Source organism: Castor canadensis, chromosome 6, assembly GCF_047511655.1.
Source record: "Castor canadensis chromosome 6, mCasCan1.hap1v2, whole genome shotgun sequence".
In the NCBI taxonomy this organism is placed as follows: Eukaryota; Metazoa; Chordata; class Mammalia; order Rodentia; family Castoridae; genus Castor; species Castor canadensis.
This window is the reverse complement of record NC_133391.1, coordinates 11,996,276-12,016,097: the sequence shown is the minus strand read 5'-3', so window position 1 is coordinate 12,016,097 and position 19,822 is coordinate 11,996,276. Positions and strand designations below refer to the sequence as shown.

At 52.6% G+C, this 19,822-nt stretch overlaps 1 protein-coding gene and 1 pseudogene across 1 annotated transcript in view; both read right to left on the bottom strand.

The window, feature by feature from the left end:
• The window catches only part of Tmem270 (transmembrane protein 270), a 1,730-nt gene extending 699 nt beyond the window's left edge, over nucleotides 1–1,031 (bottom strand). The window contains exons 1-2 of the mRNA XM_074075304.1: nucleotides 960–1,031; nucleotides 1–173 (exon numbers count right to left, since the gene is read on the bottom strand). The exon at nucleotides 1–173 is cut by the window's left edge and continues 262 nt beyond it. Coding sequence (XP_073931405.1) covers nucleotides 1–173; nucleotides 960–1,031 — 245 coding nt within the window. The remainder of the gene's footprint in view (nucleotides 174–959) is intronic.
• A 12,499-nt stretch (nucleotides 1,032–13,530) lies between these two features.
• On the bottom strand, nucleotides 13,531–14,480 carry LOC109686941 (claudin-4-like; annotated as a pseudogene).
• Between the last annotated feature and the right edge of the window lie 5,342 nt (nucleotides 14,481–19,822).

Here is a 19,822-nt window from a genome sequence, read left to right as displayed (position 1 = left end):
GACCATCCCGCTTGCAGAGCCTGGCCCAGGAGACATGTGCTGACTCCCGGGGGCAGGTTGGCTTGTGTGCTGCTGGAGCCCCGGGCCTCCTGTGCCAGCCCTGACACCCAATTCCGGAAGATGGAGATCTTTAGAAGTAAGAAGCTGTACAGGTGTACACGGTTCTGAGCCAGCTGTGGGAGGAGCAGGACATCAGTGTCACCCACCTGTGCTGTAGTGATTGGGCCCCGTCCTCCCTCTCTCCAGGCCTCAGTTACCCGTGCATGTGAGGAAGGGCAGTATATGTCCACATTTAAGGACTCTATTCTGAAGAGTTTTCTTCATTTTCTTTTTTTTTTTTTGGTGGGACTGAGATTTGAACTCTGGGCTCTGCACTTACAAAGTAGGCGCTCTACTGCTTGAGCCACACATCCAGTCCATTTTGTACCAGTTATTGTGCAGTTAGGGTCTTGTAAACTATTTGCTCAGGCTGGCCTTGAACTGTGATCCTCCTGATCTCAGCCTCCCAAGTAGCTAGGATTACAGGCGTGAGCCCCCCACACCTGGCTGAGGAGGGAGTTTTTAAAGAGTGTCTTGTATTATATTTGCTTTCCTTTCTGTTGGATTTAAATGGATATTTGCAATACTCCAGCCACAAAGGCGCATTGTTATTGCAATTGTTATTGGAGTGACTTCCTCCCCATCTCTAATTTTTCAGGACTTGAACCCAGATCCGCTGTCTTTCCTCAAGCACCTGTGCTTCCTCCCTGCTCCCAGTTGTCCCTTGTCATCATGGGGGGTAGAGAGATGTGACAGACGTGGAGGAGAGATATCTGGAAGCTATCAGCTCACTCCCAAAAGCAGGCAGTCACCTGGGTCCTCTGGTTAGGACAGGTGGGGCTTGCAACCAGCAGCTCAGAGGTGACTGGAAAGGGCAAGGTGGGTGGCTGCCACCCTCTTGTCCTCTGTCCCCCACTCACCAGCACTGAAAGCCTCCCGACCTGCAGCAGAACCCCAAAGAGGCTGGATCTAACTGGAGGGGCGGCCTCCATGTCTGGCCTCCCTCAGCTCTACCAACCAGAAAAGGCAGGGTGACCTCACAGATGCCCCAGGGTGGAGGTTAAGTTACCGTGGGGACCCAGTTGCCACAAGAGAGATCCCCCTTTCCATGGCTCTTCTTTACTCCTCCTTCTGAGAACAAGTCTGGGAAGGGAAGGTGTGGCTTCTGTTTTTTTGGTTGTTTTTTTTTTTTATGGTACTGGGATTTGAACTTGGAGCCCACACCTTGAACCACTCCACCAGCCCTTTTTTGTGACAGGTATTTTTGCGATAGGGTCTTGCAAACTATTTGCCCAGGGCTGGCTTCAAACCACCATCCTCCTAATCTCTGCCTCCTGAGTAGCTGGGATTACAGGCGTGAGACACCGGCACCTGGCTCTCCCCTCCTGTATCTTGCCAAGAGTGATTGGCAGCCACAAAACAAAGGAATGAGGTTGTGACCTTCATTCTTCCTGTGCTCAGGTTGCTTTGGTTCGGTTTTGGTCTTTTGAGACAGGGTCTTGCTATGTAGCCCAGGCTGGTCTGGAACTCTCGATTCTCCTATCTCAGCCTCCTGAGTGCTGGGATTGCAGGTGCGTTCTACCTCACTGGGCTACGCTGAGCACTTTGTGACACCTCAGTGGGTTCTGGGAATAGGTTCAAGAGGGTGGGAAGAGAAACTGCTGAAGTAGAAGCCTCTGTGTGCCCTGGGGAGGGCAGTAAAGAGGCAAAGTGGGGAATTGCTGTAACTCCCACAGTGTCTCAGAAAAGCCCTGGATGGTGGGCTGTAAGAGAAAGGGCCCAGGGGCTTGTGCTTGGGCAGGGAAGACGAGGGAGACACCCCAAACAGAGGACTGAGGAGGAGAAAAGCACAGCAGCCTGGGGACACAATGTGAGACCCCAGGAGGCTGCACCACCAGGATGCCAGCCTTTTAAATTTTTTGTAAAGTGCGCCCTCCAGTGGGCAGGGCTGTGAGTGCAGGGCTCCGTAGGGAGAGAGTGGAAGGGCTGGTGGGTCCTACCCCTGCCTGTTGATTCCAACCCCACTCACACTCCCAGCCAGGCGCCCTTGTGCAGGGCACAACCTGCTCAACTGTTCATAGCAGGCTGATCTAGGACCCTGGAATGGCAGCACTGACCCCCCGGGGCTCATTCCTGCCCTGGGGTGAGATGCACCATGGCAGTCACAGACCGCCAGGGCTTCAGGAAGCCTTTCTTGGGTTGTGTAGCTTTCCAAAGACACAAGTGTGAAGGGAGATCCAGGCAAAGGAAGCATAATTCAAATGATTCCGTTTGACAAGAGCATTAAGTGGAACTGGGGGGAAGGGCGGGGAGTGGGGTCAAGGTCATCCAGGACACACTTGTCATTAAACCACAGGAGCCATTGCCTGACCCAACTGGAGAGAGATGTGGGCTTTCCTAGGGTCCCTCCAGCTGCATGTGGAGGCTGGACGGTGAAGAGAAGAGAAGGGAGGAGGGAGAAAAAGAATCCAGAATAAGAAATTCTCCAGGCACAGGGTGGAGGGGGCCTGGATGGGGGCTGTGGTGCTGTGAATGGGAGAAAAGAGATGGACGTGTTTGGTCCCTCCAAAACTCACGTGAAGGGTCTGAGACTGTGGCTCAAGTGGTACAGAGCTTGCCTAGCATGTGCAAAGCCCTGGGTTCAAACCCCAGCACCACACGCACACCAGTCTCAGGTTGAAATTTGATCCCCAGTGTAACAGTACTGAGAGGTGGTGGCACCCTTAAGAAATGACTTGGAAGTCGGGTGCAGTGGCTCATGCCTGTAATCCTAGCTACTTGGGAGGATGAGATCAGGAGGATCATGGTTCGAAGTCAGCCCCGGGCAAATAGTTCAAGAGACTCCAGCTCCAAAATAACCAGAGCAAAATGGACTAGAGGAGTGGCTCAAGTGGTAGAGCTCCTGCTTTGCAAGGGGAAAGCCCTGAGTTCAAATCCCTGTCCCACCAAAAAATAAACACCCCCCCACACACACACCCCACAGATGTGTAGAGAATGTGTCCCAACAGAGGAATGGATGGGAAGAAAAGTAAAATGAGACAGGAGCCACAGGTCCCCCCAGAAGGCTTGGGTGAGGGGTGCAAGGTGGTGCTGCCCACTGGGAGGAGCAGGTGGGAGAAAGGGGACCAGAGGTTGCTGGTGGCTGAAGCTGAGACTTACAGCTGCTACTCCTTCCTCTCTCTCATCCCCTCCTTGGCTTGCCCCCAGCAGCTCCATCCCCAGCATCTACTGTGGTCCTCTGCCTCCTTGACCAACGTCCACACGGTCAGGGCAGGAGCTGGAGCTGAGGACTCGCTCTGCTCCACAGCCCCCGAGGGCGTCCCTATCAGGATGTCATGCCCTGGCTCTCTCAGCTCTACTCACCTGTCCTCCCCTGCCAGAGCCCTCATCTTGGTCCCCAAGGGAGATGGGAAGTTTCTTTGTGGCTGCCTGGACCACATGACAGGAGACAGACAGAGGGCCCACAGAGCCTGGGCATCTGGTGACAGAGGTCAAGGGCTTGTCCAGAAGTGCATCCCCTAACAAGCTTGAGAGCCAAACCCTCAATGTCACCCTGTCCCCTCCTTCCTCACCTTCCGGCCAAGCCACGTCTGAAAGCAACAGTGAACCTTGTTCTCTACACAGTCCCATGTCTACACCCGTGTCACGTGCATAGGAGCAACTCCAGAAAGGGTCGCTCGGAAGGAACGGGGAGGCTGGGACGGAGCTCAGGAGCAGAGCGCCTGCCTAGCAAGTGGAGGCCTGGGCTCCACTCCCCATGAAAAGAAGAGGGGAGGGGAGGGGAAGGGAACCTACCAAGTTGGACATTAGGGCAGCAGGTGCACTGTAGGAAGACACCCCAACTTAGATCCTTCGGCTGGGAGCCCCTCCATCCTCAATCCAAGGCCCCTCTCACCTCCTTCTCCCTCTTCCTACTAAACACCAGGTTCAAGGTCACCCATGTACAATTGTGCTGTGTGACCTTGGAGTTTCACCTTGCAAGGTAAAAGAGGGGATTGGCTGGGCTAACCAGCACCTCTGTGTTGCACTACGAACACTAGGGGGCGCCATCCTCGCTCACTCGGTGGAGACAGGACAAAGGACATTTACTGCCCCACTCAGGTGCGCTTCCCCGCAGGTGCAGTACCGAGAGGCGGCCGCGCGGGGGCAGCAGACACCCGCTTGCGCTCAGCACAAGGTGGTGCAGTTTCCAATCTTTTGCCCCCTCCACCTGCGAGGCTGGTTTCCCGTGGCAACGACGTGGCGTCAATGCCCGAGCTCATCCTGGGCAGGTCTGGTCTTGCCTAAGTTGCTGGAAGCGGAATCACCTAGAAATAACGGGGCCTCATGTTCTCCCCCTTTATTTCTTGATCCCAGGTAAAAAGTTCATTTTATTCCTAATCTCCACAAAAATAATACACCTTTGTACTTACGGGAACTTTTTTTGATTTTTTTTTTTTTTTTGTCTTGCTAAAGATGGCTTTTCTCAAGCCACTTAAATGCAAAAAATACCGATTAGGCCAGGCATGTTGGCTCAAGTTTGAAATCCCAGCTACTTAAGAGGCAGAGATCAGGAGGATCTTGGTTCGAGGCCAGCTCTGGCAAAAAGTTAGCCAGACCAATAGCTGGACGTGCTACTCCAGGAAGCACAAAAAGGAGGATGGCGTCCAGGCCAGCCTAGGTAAAAAGGTCAGACCCCATCCCCAAAATACCCAACACAAGCACTGAAGGTGAGGCTCCAGGGGTGGAACACCTGCCTGGCAAGCGTGAGGCTCTGAGTTCAAACCCCAGTATCGCCAAAAAATAAAACAAAAGCTAATGAAGTGGGCAGGTTAGAGCAGGGAAACAGCAGCCAGGAAGTGAGAGGTAAACACTGTTGTAGTGATTTTAAAAGCACACAGGCACGATTTTCTTTGGTTTAGCCTTACGCCTCCTCAACAAGCTGCAACATTTAGTTAAAAAGAGAAAAAAGAGCTGCTTTCTCCCCCTGACCTTGCCCGATTGCCAAATAATCAGTGCATTCTGGGAATTGAGCAATGATGTCATGTCTTAGAGCCTCTTGTCCTGGAGGAAAAACTCTTGGGAAAATGACTCCTCTGAGCACAAAAAAGTGTCAACAAAGGAAAATACTTGTCACAAGGCTTGACACCTGTCCTGAAGGGAGCATCTGGTAGGATCCATCCTTTGTTTAAAGGATTGCTCAGAGCAGGGGGCTGGTGGCTCACAGTTGAAATCCCAGCTACTCAGGAGGCAGAGATCAGGAGGATCACGGTTCAAAGCCAGCCTGGGCAAATAGTTCACAAGACCCTATCTCAAAAAAACTGTCACAAAAGAAAGGGCTGGTGGAGTGGCTCAAGCAGTACAGTACTGCCTAGCAAGGGTGAGGCCCTGAGTTCAAATCCCAGTGCTGCCTCCCCCAAAGAAAAGGAATGCTCATTGTGTCATAGTGACTCAAATTTAATAAGCAAACCAACATCGAAATCCTGGGGCCCAATTGATAAGCAGTGTAACAGCAAAACTGACTAAAATACACCAGGTGTCAGAACAGAGACAGCACTTTTCCTAAGGTAATTTTTTTTTTCTTTTTTGGTGGGATGGGAGTTTGAACTCATGGCTTTGCAAGTGCTCTACCACTTGAGCCACACCTCCAGTCCATTTTGCTGTGGTTACTTTGGAGATGGGGGTCTCTGGAACTATTTGCCTTGAACCATGATTCTCCTGATTTCAGCCTCCCAAGTACCTGGGATTACAGGCGTGAGCCACTGGCCCCTGGCTCCGGAGGTGAATTTGAGTCAAACTCCTTTTTCACCAGGTTCCAGCACTCATGGCACCAGCTGTCAGATTTGCCGCTCTGTGTCTGGCTGGGTAATATCTTTCCTTTCCTTTGCTAATAAACTTTCTTGGTCCTAAAATTCTCTTTTTGTGACATCAGGAGCTAGGTACCCAAGGGCCAGGTGGAGGCTCCTCCCTTTTAGTGACTACCTCCCTGGAGAGTCCCCAGAGGGAAGGTCAATATCATTAGTAATCCAGGAAGAATGTGAGAGAAAGCCACAAAGCGATACTATCTCTCTCTTTCTCTTGCAAAAACAAGAGTCAAAAGCATTCCACACCTTTGTGGGTCTATGAGACAAGCCAAATCAGACCCCCAGAGCCTGACCCAGCGTGGTAGGAAATTGAACAAAGCCAGCCATTAAACACCCTGAAAGTCAAGGCAGCAGTCAAGGGCTGGGGGCTAGAGCCCATGCGTGGTGTGCAGGAGGCCCTGGGTTCCATCCCCAGCAGTAGGGAAAAAAAAGAATTAACCCTAGCCAGGCACCAGTGGCTTTCGCCTGTAATCCCAGCTACTCAGGAAGCAGAGATCAGGAGGATCACGGTTCAAAGCCAGCCCAGGCATACAGTTTAGAATATGATCTGGAAAAAAAAATCCATTACAAAAAAAAGGCTGGTGGAGTGGCTCAAGTGGTAGAGTTCCTGCCTAGCAAGTGTGAGCCCTGAGTTCAAGCCCCAGTACTGCCAAAAGAAAAAAAAGAGAGAGAGAGAGAGAGAGAGAGAGAGAGAGAGAGAGAAAGAAGACACACACAGGCTGTGTTTTCCCTTGTTTTATCCTTGTTTACGGATAGACAAACTGAGGATTTCCTCTGAGGGTTCCACCTGTCAGCTCTGGCCACTTGCCCCAGTCCACCAAATAGAGGATCGTGGTGACGGGCAGAGACAGGAGGCTTATGACTTGGCACAGGTGCTATGGGAAGAAGCAAAGTCATCTCTCCTGCCATCTTCCGGGTGCAGAGTGAGCTTTAGGATTAAACAGGGAGAACTGAGGCAGGGGAGGGAGGCTGCAGAATTACGCAGTCCTGGTCACAGTGTGGTCTCAGTTCTAGTTCTGTGAAGGGTACGGGAAGTGGTGTTGTTGTCACCTGAGGGAGCCATCTGGTCCGCGTGAGATGATTTCTCCTGCTCCAGAGTGCAGCCTCCTCCTCACAGGTCTTTGTCCTCATTTGGGGGTGGTCTGTGCCTCGAGGCTCTGCTGATCCTTTTCTTGGGGTAATTTCAGTCCCTTGTCATAAAGATGTCGTTGATCAGTCCTGTGCTTCCTGGAACTCAAGGTAACTTCAGGAGAGAGACCCAGAGTCAAGAACTCAGGTGCTAAATGGCAGCAGGGATGTCAAGCTTGTCTCTTGCTTTGGGTAAAAACTCGTGGACCCAATTTAAGGACTCAGTGTCCTTAAGTACCGGTTATAGGGAGGCTGAGGCAGGAGGATTGAGAGTTTGAGGTCAGCCTGGCCTCCCTAGCAAGAGCCCATCATAGATTCATAAGTAGGTGGATAGATAAGAAGATAGATAGATAACAGATAGATATATAGATAGACAGAAAATCTAGAAGGTCCAACCCATTGATGGCTGTAGCTGGACCAGCAGGTGGAAGATGGAGAATGGAGAGGAAGGGTTTCTTTTCTCCCCTTTCGTTTCAAACATTCTGGTGCAATAATGCCCAAATGCTAACATTTACTCTTTCCGGGTGGCAGGTACCTGAAGGTTGAAAATAAGCAGACCAAGAAAGATCTGAAGGAAAATTCAGAAGACAGCCATACAAAGGCCCTGGGGCAGCCAGGGCACGCTCCAGCACTGGCAGGGGCCAGGAACACAGAGCCAGGAGAGAGAGGTCAGAGGTAAGGGTGGCAAGGAATTTGGATTTGGGACTTGAAGCAGGGAAGCACACCCACCAGAGGGGCACTGTGGAAACCTCGTGCTGGCCAGCACTGTTTTGTTAATGTTTCAAACTAGGAAAAATGCACAGCTCAGGTCTTGTCCTGGGCTCTTCTTTTGTGTGTGTGTTGGAGATTTTTCATGAGACACCTGAAAGTAACAGGTGTGGGTGTGTCACTGTGGTCCCAAGGGACAAATGTCCTGTGCACAGTTGGGTACAGTCCAGGGAGTCAACGGCATGTAAGTAGTATTTAAGGCAACAGAGAGACAGAGAGGACAGGACATGCCTGGCAGCTCCTGCTTGCCTCAGTTTGTAGGGGAGAAGGGGCAGGGGAGGGGAAGGGACAGACAGGGGAAGAGGAGAGGGGAGGGAAGGTGGGAAGATGGGAGGGAGGAGAGGAGAAGGTAAACCAAAAGGAAGGAAAGTGGCTGTTCTGGCCCCCAGAGTCCCACAGCCTGTCCACAACAAGTCTGCCCCTCATTGTTGGCCACCCTGATTCTCCCTAGGGACCTGCTGCTGCCAAGGTAACTGCCACGCGAACATCAGACTGCACCTGCCCAGACTCACTCAGGGTTGGAGAGTGAGTCTGCAGCCTGGGGCCAAACAGCCTGGGGACCACATGGCCTGGGGACCACACAACCCACGGCTCATGTCTCTGGAGCCCCTGCAACATTCTCTGTCCATCAGACTCGAATGCACAAGTGACCACACATGTGACCATATCCTGAGGAGCAGCCACTGTCCCCACAGTGTTCACATCCCACCCCAGCTGGAAGTGTCAGGCTGCAGTTTCTGGGCTGCTGAGGCATCTGGGAAATACCCTCCCCCAAAGAACAAAAAAAGGAAGCCCCTTCCCCCATCTCCCCTTGCACTCCCCCTCGTGTTCCCAGCCTGCTTTGAGGCTTTGTATGGGGGAACACCAGGAGGCCTGTGGTGTAACCAGAAGTAGCTTGACAAGTGACAGAAGGGCAGCCAGGTACACTGGGGGCTGAGGGGGCCGTTTGGCTGGCCTTGGCCTTGGTGCTCCACAGGAATCCTTGCTGTCAGGAAAATAATAAATCTCATCTCTTCCAACACAGGAGACCCGGGATTCATACTCTTGGTTGCAAAGCGTTGTCAATGGTCCCGTGCACACACAACCCCTCACATTCTCCGCCTTTCACCCAAACCCCCTGCCCTTATGGCCTACAGTGATTTTACATAGGGTCTGTCTTCATTGAAGGCTCACCATAACTGCCTTTTGTCCTTCCTCCTCCTTCCTCTTGGCAGTGCACCAGCTGTGATGAGGTGACAGAATGAAAGGCCACGGCTAGCACAGGATGATTACAAGAGGCTGGGCAAGATCAAGTCCCCAGAACACTGTGGCTCACCTCAGCTCTCATATAGGAGCTGCAGATCCCCTTGGTGGGGCGCTCTGGGCAGTGCTGAGCACCAGGCAGGCGCTGGGCTGCAGCTGAGACGATGGGTTTCTCTCATCCTCACTGTGCATTGTCCTGGGCTAGGACAGATGTGGCTGTGGTTCTTCTGGTGACATCTGAAAGCTCGGTGTCCCTCACACCTTCACAACTGCCCCACTACTGAAACTGCTCTTGGCCACATCACTGTGTTGGACTCGGGGTGTAAGTCAGTGGTACAGCCTTGCCTCAAAAGCGCGAATTCCCAAAATCCCAAACAAACAGACCACTGTGACGAGGTAAATGGTGACAAGTTCAAAACTGCAAGCAGAGTGACACATGGAAGGTTATTTAATAGTCATGGTACACTCCAGCGCGACTGGAGGGGAGGGTCCTGTCCCAAGCCTTCCTTTTGGATCCCAGGCACCTTCCACTCACGGCCCCAGTCTCCTCTGGGTGCTCAGATCCCTCTCCAGTGGGGACCATATGGAGATTTTTGTGGTCCAGGTAAGGACACGTACGATCCATTTCACTCCAGAGTCTAATGGCCACACGGTCACCCCATATGCACAGCAGCCTGCGGTGGCCCTTGACCCTCAGATTCACCTCACATTTCCCTCTGCCTTGGTGGCCACCCCTGGCATCACAAACTGCTGCTAGATCCTTCCAGCTCTCTCTGGTTTTCTCCAGCCTTCCAGCCGCTCAATCCTGAGTCTCCTTGTTCTGTGCAGCCATGCAACCATGACAGGCCTAGAACTCTCCATCCTCCTGTTTCTGGCTCTGGAGAGCTGGGATTACAGGCATGTGACACCATGCTTAGCTCAGACCAGTGCTCATTCTGACACTTTACCTGCCTAGAGGCCACCTGGAGGATTGTTTAAGAACCTGAGAAATTCGAGGTTCCACCCCAGCAACCTATCTTTATTTCAGAAGGCAGGGAGAGCCAGGTGCTGGTGGCTCGCACAGGTAACTCTACCTACGCAGGGGCAGAGTTCAGGAGGATTACAGTTCAAAGACAGCCTGAGCAAATAGTTCTCCAGACCCTATCTCAAAAAAAAAAAAAAATTTAATCACAAAAAGAGGGAGGAAATGCTGGTGGAGTAGTTGGAGGTGTAGGCCTTGAGTTCAAACCCCAGCAGGACAAACAGACAGCAGGGGCAGACTGAAACATTGCATTTCTGTCCTGCTGCCCTCTGCCACTCCCCATCCAGGGACTGAAATTGTAGAATCTTGAGCTGAGTGGCAAGACCCTGGACAGACCAATGAGGTGGTCACTAGCCACATAAGGAACGGTAATTTATGAAAATAACACATGATTTGAAATTCAAAACGTCAGTCTTACCTCATAGGATACACCTGTAATCCCAGCACATGAACGATCCTGAGGTCAAGGCCAGCCTGGCTACATAGAGAGAACGTGTCTCAAAAAACAAAATTCAGGGCTGGCAGAGTGGCTCAAGTGGTAGAGCGTCTGCCTAGCAAATGAAGCAAGCATGAGGCCCTGAGTTCAAGCCCCAGTAATGCCAAAAATAAAAATATATATTCAGGAAAAAGCCAGGCACCAGGAACTCATGCCTGTAACACTAGGTACTTGAGAGGCTGAGATAGGGAAGATCAAGGTTCGAGTACAGCCCAGGCAAATAGTTCACGAGACTCCATCTCCAAGATAACCAGGGCAAAATGGACAAGAGGTGTGGCTGAAGTGGAAGAGCCCCTGCTTTGTTTGCAAGAGGGAAACCCTGAGTTCAAACCTCAGTCCCATCATACCCCCCCCCCCAAAATTAGGACATTTGTGGAGTGGTTGAAGCAGGAGAGCAACTGTCTGCCAAGCATGAAGCCCTGAGTCCGAGCCCCAGTACCGCAAAGAAAAATAATTAAAAAATCAGCAAAAAAGTCAGTTAGTGAGGCGTCCTAGCCACAAATCAATGGCTGAAGGATCGAGTGCAGTCACTGCCCCCGGAACGGGGCCGATTAAACGACGTCTCCACGAACCCACTGCTGGCCACAACACATCTCAGAAATTCAGTAATTCTCCCAGGCTGCAGGACTGCAAGTCTTTTGTGCTCATTGGCTGGTGAAAGGAGGCGGGGTGTCAGGCCTCTGTTTTGATTGGCTGTTTTCTCTCAGCAGCGAGCCAATCATCGAAGGCGATGGGGGCGTGACCGGCTCGGTCACATGGTTTCCCCCACCTCCGCGTTCCAGAGCTCGCGAATCCCTGGCGGGCCTGGTCCTTGGGGATTTCTGAGCATCCACTCCATAAAGACTTTGTGGTCTGCACGACCCCCAACCAGATGGGACTGATGGGGCAGGGAGGTCCTCCTCCCCACCGCGGGAAATCTCCTGGCTCCTGCAACCCTGACCTAACCATAGAGGCTTAGTCCAGTCCCTCAGTGTCGCACTCAGTGTCCCCTCCTGTGAAATGGGACTGCGCTGGTGACCTGACAGCCTCCTCTGCAAGGGAGGTCGAGGGGAAAGGATGACTGAAGTGAGTTGGGCACAGGGAGACCTTGTCCCCACAGGAGAATGGCTCAGGAGGACAGTGCCGGCCTGCCCCAGATGTTGGTGTCCCCTACCTGACCTGAAGTGCCACTGCTATGACCGCTGCCTTCCAGACTTCAACCAGGTAAACCCACCGGGGTCCTCGCCTAGGTTTTTCTGTGTGCAATGCGGCAACAGTTCGCCTTGCATCCTGGGGAAGTTGTGAGATGACATGAGTCTTGGGTGACAGCCTGACAACCCTGCCACTACAGAACCCCGAAAATCCTCTACCCACCACAATGGCCCTGCCTCTGGCCAGCACCATGCAGTCTGGATTGTCCTCCACAATCAAGGGGCCACTACCTTCTCAGCCTGAGACTGCATCTGGACAGTCAGACTACCTGGAGGAGGTGCCATGGCGTGGTCACCAGGGATAGAACAGACAGCTACCTTGGCAGCAGAGAAGGTCCCTAGGAGGCTGACCCCTGTGGCCTAGGGACTAGAGTATGTCCCCAACATAGCCCCTTGGTGGTAAAAGGAGCCTCATGCCTGCATCTCCTCTCACTCTCACTGTAACTCAGCAGGAACCAAACCTTAGTCTCACCAGCTAGCAGACAGGCTCCTGGCCTACCCCACAGTGGGGCTAACCCTGTGAAGTTAACTCAGATCTATGTCCTCAGGGTGCGACATCCTGCAGTCGCCTGACTCACCCAAGCCCTTACAGCCCTGACCCCAGATGCCCTAATCCTGGACGTGGCCTGTGGAACTGTCTTGGTAGCTTTCAGGTGAGGCCTTCCCCAGAGCCCCTGTCCTCCCTTCAAGCCCACCATCCCACTTACCGAAGGTCCTCCCACCCTGGACCCAGAACCTTGCCCTGTTCTGACTCATTAGTCCCAACACATCCACCAGGGTGACAGCTGAGCGGTCCTGGCCAGTCTGAGACTCCCTCACCCCAGCTCAGGCTTGGGCCTTCTTCCAGCTGCATGGGGTGGATGGCTCCCACAGTTGGTGACACAGGCCCAGGTGCTCAGCCTCTACCAGAGCCTCAGCCTCTGCACCCAGGGCCAGGAGCCTCTGCCCAGCCCTGAAGGTACTTCCCTCCAATGTACACCCACGGCCACTGCTCCACCTTCACACGTGGAAAGGGTGAAGCGATCCCCTCCTCTCACCAGCCTCTGCCCCCACCGCTGGGGCCTCCATGAGCCTCTCTCAGTGAGCCCCAAACCCAGTGTCTGAGGTCAGCCAGGCCTGTGTCCTACCCTCACCCCTTCATGTGAGCTGAGCCCTACCGAGTCAGGTGACGTGGACACGTGGAGGGGCTCAAGTGGTAGAGCGCCTGCCTATCAAGAGTGAGGCCTGAGTTCAAGGCCCAGTACCGACAAAACAAGCAAAAAAGAAAGAAAAAACATAGTCCCTCCAAACTGCGGTCATGGGATCCTGGCCTCTGGGGTGTCTAAGGCCACCCCTTAGGCAAAGCACCAGATGACAGTCCCACCCCACCAACAACCCACAGGGACCTGCCATGCATTGCTGATGGTGGGTGCCCTCAGTGTTGTCCATGTGCTAGACTAGAACACATGTCCATGAACTAGAGTTGGACACTTAGTTCATGTGTGTCACTAAACCAGGTGCACATGCGTTCCTGTGTCCACACCACACCCGCCCCCTCAAGCAAGTGGAGGGAAAGCACGGGTCAGCGCTGCCCTCCCAGCTGAGCACGCAGTCAGCGGTTATCCACGACAGCTTTATTCAGAGGCGGCCAAGGTCAGGAGGTTGGGAGCCTGGGCTGAAACCCTCCTCAGCTGCATGGAGCCAGTCATAAGATCAGGAGGATCAGGGTTCGAAGACAGTCCAGGCAAACAGTTCTCATGACCCCACTTGAAAATATGCAACAAAAAAGTGCTGATGGAGTGGCTCAAGGTGTAGGCCCTGAGTTCAAACTGTAGTACCGCCCAAAAAGAAAAGAAAGACCAAAAGAAAGGCATAAAGGAAGAAAGAAAGTAAGTAAGAAAGTAAGAAAGTGAGTAGGAAAAAAAGAGTTCTCCCTAGCCTTGAGGAGGATGGGGACCTTACAGTGGGGGCGGAGTAATCAGCAGAGTGGGGCTGGAGGATGAGGCAGGGCAGCCTAGGGCAGCACAGCAGGGCCCCTCCAAGCAGCAGCAGCACAGAGGCGGCCCAACCGGTGTAGAGCGAGGCCCCCATCTTCTGAATCTCCCCAGAGTTCTCCCTAGAGTTGAGGTTCTGTTAGATAATGTCATGAGTTATCCATGACACTGGAACTGTCACCATAAACCTGACATCAGGAGCATCAGACCAGCCTTGGTCATGATCTTGGCATTGATGGTCTCATCGTCCACCCACTTGCTGCACTTGTCCCCCACCACGGAGAACAGCAAACCCAGCGCAGTCACAATGATGCAGGTGACCACGAGAAGGCGAGCCACCAAAAGGTCGTCTGGCACATATAGCAGTGACTTGTATTTTGCGCATTGAATCTGGGTTGTGTTCAGAATATTGCAGACCTTCCACAAGCCCTCCGACACAAACTCAGCTTCATGGATGTCACTGTTCATCAAGGATGTCACCCTCCACATGGGCAGTGCACAGCTCAGAATGGCACCCAGCCGACCCAGCACGGCCAGGGCAATGCCTGTCACCTGTGGCCTCATGGAAGCCATCGCTCAGCCTCTGAAGGGGTCAAAGACGTGGAGGATAATGGAGGTCCACCTCTGGGAGGCAGAGGATTCCAACGTGGCCAGAGAAAGCCTTTCCTTGTGAGGTGCAGTGAGACAAAGCCTGTCAGAGATTCACTGCTGCCACCAGTGTGTCTCTGGAAGGTCAGGTGTTCCAGCCAGCAAGTGTGACCACACCCATCCTGTTCTAGGAACAGCTGCAACACGGATCTAAGTCTACAGGTTCAGCAGTTACATGGCTCTGGCAGGGGGTGGGGCAGAGGGAGGGGTTTCAGTCCCTGGGGCTCCCTTGACCAGTTGACTAGTTTCTGTGTTGTTGTGTTTTTTTCGATATTGGAGTTTTAACTCAGGGTCTACACCTTGAGCCACTCCACCAGCCATTTGTCCTGATGGGTTTTTTCAAGTTAGGGTCTCACAAACTATTCCCAAGTTTGGCTTTGAACCATGATCCACTAGGTCTGCCAACTTAGTTGCTGGGATTACAGTCACTAGTCATCCTAGCCCAGTCAGTTTCTGTATTTCTAAGCATGGCCAGTGCAGGTCCCAGGTCCAGGTCCTCTCTCCTCCCCCAGCCTGCTGAGGTCAGCCTACAGGCAGAGGCTGAGTCACAGCCCAGGGCACCTGGTTGCTCACAGGGTGGGAATGCAGGGGTAGCAGCCAAAACCAGGCAGGTCCTGAAGACCAGGGCAAGATTGAGCCCCCTGACGACATGGTCCATCTCAACTGCTCATATCGGAGCTGCAGATCCGCCTTGGTTAGGGAGTACCAGGCAGGTGCTGGGTTGCAACTGAGATGATGGATTTCACACATCCTCACCATGCCCTGTCCTGAGACTACTACAGACGTGGGTGTGGTGATATCTGAAAGCTCAGTGTCCCTTAGTACTTTAAAAACTGCCTCCAGTAACAACTGCTCTTGGCAAAATCACTATTGGACTTGGGGTGGAGCTCAGGGGTAGAGCCGTTGTTTCAAAAGGGTGAATTCAAAAAAAGAGAAGAAAATCTCTGTGTTAAGGTAGATGGGGATGGTACTGTGTGGCCAGACGCCCTGGACTGACAAATCAGGTGGCCACCACCACACAGAACTGTAAATGGTGAATATAAAATAAGAGTTGAAATTCGATTGGCCAGTCGTGCGTGGAAGGATACGCCTGTAATCCCAGCACATGGCAGTCAGAACAAGAGGAGCCTGAGGTCAAGGCCAGCCTGGGCTATAGTGAGATACTGTCTGAGAAATACAAAATTCACTCCGTGAGGTTCCCCAGCCACATTTCAGCTGCTCAGAGGTCAAGTGCGGTTTCCAGCGCCCCCGTCCTGAACAGGGCGAATTATAGGACGTCTCTATAAACCCACTGCTGGCCGCAACATGTCTCAAAAATTCTGTAATTCTCCCAGGCTGTGGGAGGGAACGGGCCTTGAGCTCCTTGGCTGGTGAAAGGAGGTGGGGTGTCACTGCTTTGCTTTGATTGGCTGATTTCTCTCACTAGAGAGCCCATCATCAAAGGCGGTGGGGGCATGGCTGGTCCTGCCTTGCATTCCAGAGCCCAGAATCTCTGGCGGGCCTGGTCCTTGGGGATTTCTGAGCATCCACTCCATAAAGACTTTGTGGTCTGCATGTCCCCGGCCCAGATGGGAGTGATGGGGGAGGGAGGTCCTCCTTGTCACGGAGGGAATATTCTTGACACCTCCAGCCCCCACCAAACCCAAGAGGCTTAGGATGTACAAGTCCAGTCCCTCAGTGTCCCATGCAACATCCTTTCCTGTGAAATGGGGCTGTGCTGGTGACCCCAGGGCCTCCTCTAGAAGGGTGGTTGAGGGAAAACCAGGAGACTGAGGTGAGCTGGGCACAGGGAGGCCGTGGCACCACAGAAGAATGGCTCAGGAGGAGGGTGGCAGCCTGCCCCAGATGCTGGCGTCCCCCCACCACCTGACCTGAAAGCACCACTTCTAGGACCACTGGGCTCCAGGCTACAACCAGGTAAACCCACCTGGGTCCTTGCCTGGGTTTTCTATGTGCAAAGCAGCAACAGTTGGCTTTGCATCCTTGGGAAGTTGTGAGATGAAGTGAGACCTGGTGACAGCCTGACAATCCTGCCCCTACAGAGCCCTGACCATGTCCTCTCCCCACAATGACCCTGCAATCCTACCAGCCCCTTGCAGTCTGGATTGGCCTCCACAATCAGGGGCCACCATCTCCCCAGCCTGACGCTGCATCCAGACAGACAGACTCCCTGAATTAACCCAACAATCATCCATACTGTGTGTAATGGACTCTTCTAGTTTCTACAGCCTCCAATAGCTCACAAGCTTCACCCTGAAAAGCAGTGCTAGAAATGTCACTTGTGAAGAAAGAGGCACACAGAGTCGGGCACCAGAGGCTCACGCCTGTAATCCCTGCTACTCAGGAGGCAGAGATCAAGAGGATCGAGGTTCAAAGCCAGCCCTGGGCAAATAGTTCACAAGCCCTTTTCTTGAAAATACCCAACACGAAAATGAATAGCGTGTGGCTCAAGTGATAAAGTGCCTGCCTAGCAAGTGTGAGGCTCTGAGTTCAAGTCCCAGTACCACCAAAAGAAAAAAGAAAAGAAAGACAATCACACAGGCTGTGTTTCCTCATCAGTAGTGAACTGGGTAAGTAAACTGAATGTTTCCACATGTGAACTCGCCACTCCCCCCAACACACCAAATAAAGACAGGAGGTTTATGACTTGGCACAGGTGGTCACGGGAGAGGCAAAGCCAGCCCTCCAGCCATGGTCGGGGTGCAGACATGGAGGGAGAAACAGAGGGAGAAACGGGGCAGGGCGGTGCGCTGCGATTCTCGGGAGGCGAGGGTCCTTTTCTGCGCTCAGATGGAATCAGAGGTGACTCGAGCAGCAAAGGTCAGAGAAGATTAATTTGTAGAGAAGAGACAGGAAAGGCCACATGGGGGACATGAGGGGGCCCGGAAACCGGAAGTCCTCGAGTCAGCTTGGACGTTGGGTTTACAGCTTTTTTATTGCCGGATTTTGGCGTGAGCAGGTGTCTCTTGGGAAGGAGAGGCGGCTTCTGGCGCAATCAGGAGTTTCTTGGGAAGGAGAAGGGGCGTTTCTCCCTGGTTAATGGCCATCTTTGGGGAACATGTGGTCCTTCCGCAGTCTGTCCTTCAAGTCACAGTCTCAAGATTGCCCTGCCATCAGGACAGGGACAACGAAGTCCATTCGGTAACTGATTCCTGCTGAAAGGGGACGGCGAAGGGGCCCACAGCATCAGGGCTGACCTCCAGAGGGGTTATGGAGGGGACCAGGGTTGTAGGTCGTCATTATTTTTATGAGCATCTGTAGTTTGATGGATTCTAGGCGAGAGGAAATGAACTTGACTAGTAAGGTTAGAATGCAAGGTCACACACAAGTAAGAGGATAAGGACAACTACAGGACCCAGAAACGGTAGGCACCACGTCTCACATGGAATTTTATTTGATCCCATACCTGTGTGGATTCTTAAATTCTGAGGGAATAGTTTTGGAGCCACTTACCCTGTTGGAGAATGTAGTTTGTACATTTTTTTTAGCTAGCTAGATAAATAGATAGACAGACGTAAAAAATTTAGAACTTCCCAGTACTTTGATGGCTGTAGCTGGACTAGCAGGTTGTAGAGAGAGAATGGAAAGGAAGGGTTTGTTTCCCCCTTTCTTTTCAAACACTATGGTGAAATAATGCCCAAATGCTAACAATTACATTTTCTGGGTGGTGGAATCCTGAAGCTTAAAAATAAACCATGGGAGCAAAGATCTGAAGGAAGATCCAGAAAGGAGCCGTGCAAAGGCCCTGGACAGCAGGGGCACACTGCAGCCCTGGCAGGGGCCAGGGAGGCTGAACCATGAAGACAGAGGCCAGAGATAAGGGTGGCAAGGAAATTAGATTTGGGACTTGAAGCAGGGGATTTTGGCAAGGAAATTAGATTTGGGACTTGAAGCAGGGGATTTAAGGTCATCTGGGGGACACTGCGGAAACCTCGTGTTGGCCAGGACTGTTTTGTTAACGGTTCAAACTAGGAGGTGAAATGTACAGCGCAAGTCTTGTCCTGGGCTCTTCTTTTGTGTGTGTGTTGGAGATTTTTCATGAGACACTTGAAAGTAACAGGTGTGGGTGTGTCTCTGGGGCTCCCAAGGGACAAATGTCCTCTGCACAGTTGGGAGTCAAAGGTATGTACATGCTAGTTAAGGCGACCAAGCCTGGCAGCTCCTGCTTGTCTCAGTTTATAGAGGAGAGGGTGTCGGCGGAGGGGGAGGGACAGAGAGGGGAGGTGGGAGAAGAGAAGGTAAACCAAAAGGAAGGAAAGTGGCTGTCCTCGACCCAGAACTCCACACCCATCCACAACAAGGCTACCCCCCTTTGTTGGCCACCCTGATATCTCCAGACACCTGCTGCTGCCAAAGTAACTGCCACGGCCTGCTGGAGTCATCCCAGTAAACTGCACTTCAGACTGCACCTGCCCGGAACTCGCTCAGGGTTGGAGAGTGAGTCTGCATGTTGGGGGCCTCAAAGAGGTGACCACTCAGCCTGGGACCACACAGTCTGAGACTACGTGGCCTGGGACCTCTCAGACTGCTGGTCACTCAGCCTGGGGACAGACGGTGAACCATGCAGCTGGAGACCACACAGCCCAAGGCTCGGGTCCTGGAGCACCTGCAGCATCTCCATCCATCAGTGTCACAGGCACACATGAGCACAAAAGTGACCGCACCCCAAGCAGCAGGCATGTCCCCCGCAGTGCTTACTTCCCACCCCTGAGCTGAAAGTGCCAGGCTGTGCTTTCCCAGCCACTGAGACTTCTGGGAAGTACGCTCCCCCAAAGAACAAGAAAAGGGAAGCCCACCCCCCCCATTGCACTCCGTTTCCTGTTCCCAGGAGGCCTTAAGGTTTTGCATGGGAGGTCACAAGGAGGTCCATGGTGTGACCAAAAGGAGCTGGCAGGGTTGACAAATGACAGAAGGAAAACCAGGAACCTTGGGGTCTCAGGGGATCCCTGGGCTGGCCTTGGCCTTGGTTCTCCACTGGAATTCTTGCTGTTGGAGAAAATAGCAAATCCCACTCTTCCAACCACAGGGGATTGGATTTTCACACACCAGTGTTCTAAAGAATTGCAGTTGTTCCTGTGCGTGTGCACACACCCTCTCACAATCTCGTCCTTTCACCCAAACCTCTTGCACTTCATGATTTAGAGTAATTTTAGAAAAGGTCTCTCTTATTGCCCAGGCTGGCCTGGACCTCGATCCTCCTACCTATGCCTTCCACATGGCTGGAGTTACAGGAATTTTCTACCATACCTAATTTATTCATTGAGATGGGGTCTCACTTTTTTTTTTTTTTTGCCCTGGTTGCCCATGAACCACAGTCCTCACAACCTCTGTCTCCCGAGTAGCTGGACCACAACTGTTTTCTATTCCCTGCACTGTGGTGGAACCTGGTGGGTGTGGGGGAGGGGCACTTTGAGCAAAATGCTTTTGGGTTCCAAAAACTGAGGACTGGAGCAAACAAAAGACTGGAGAGAGAA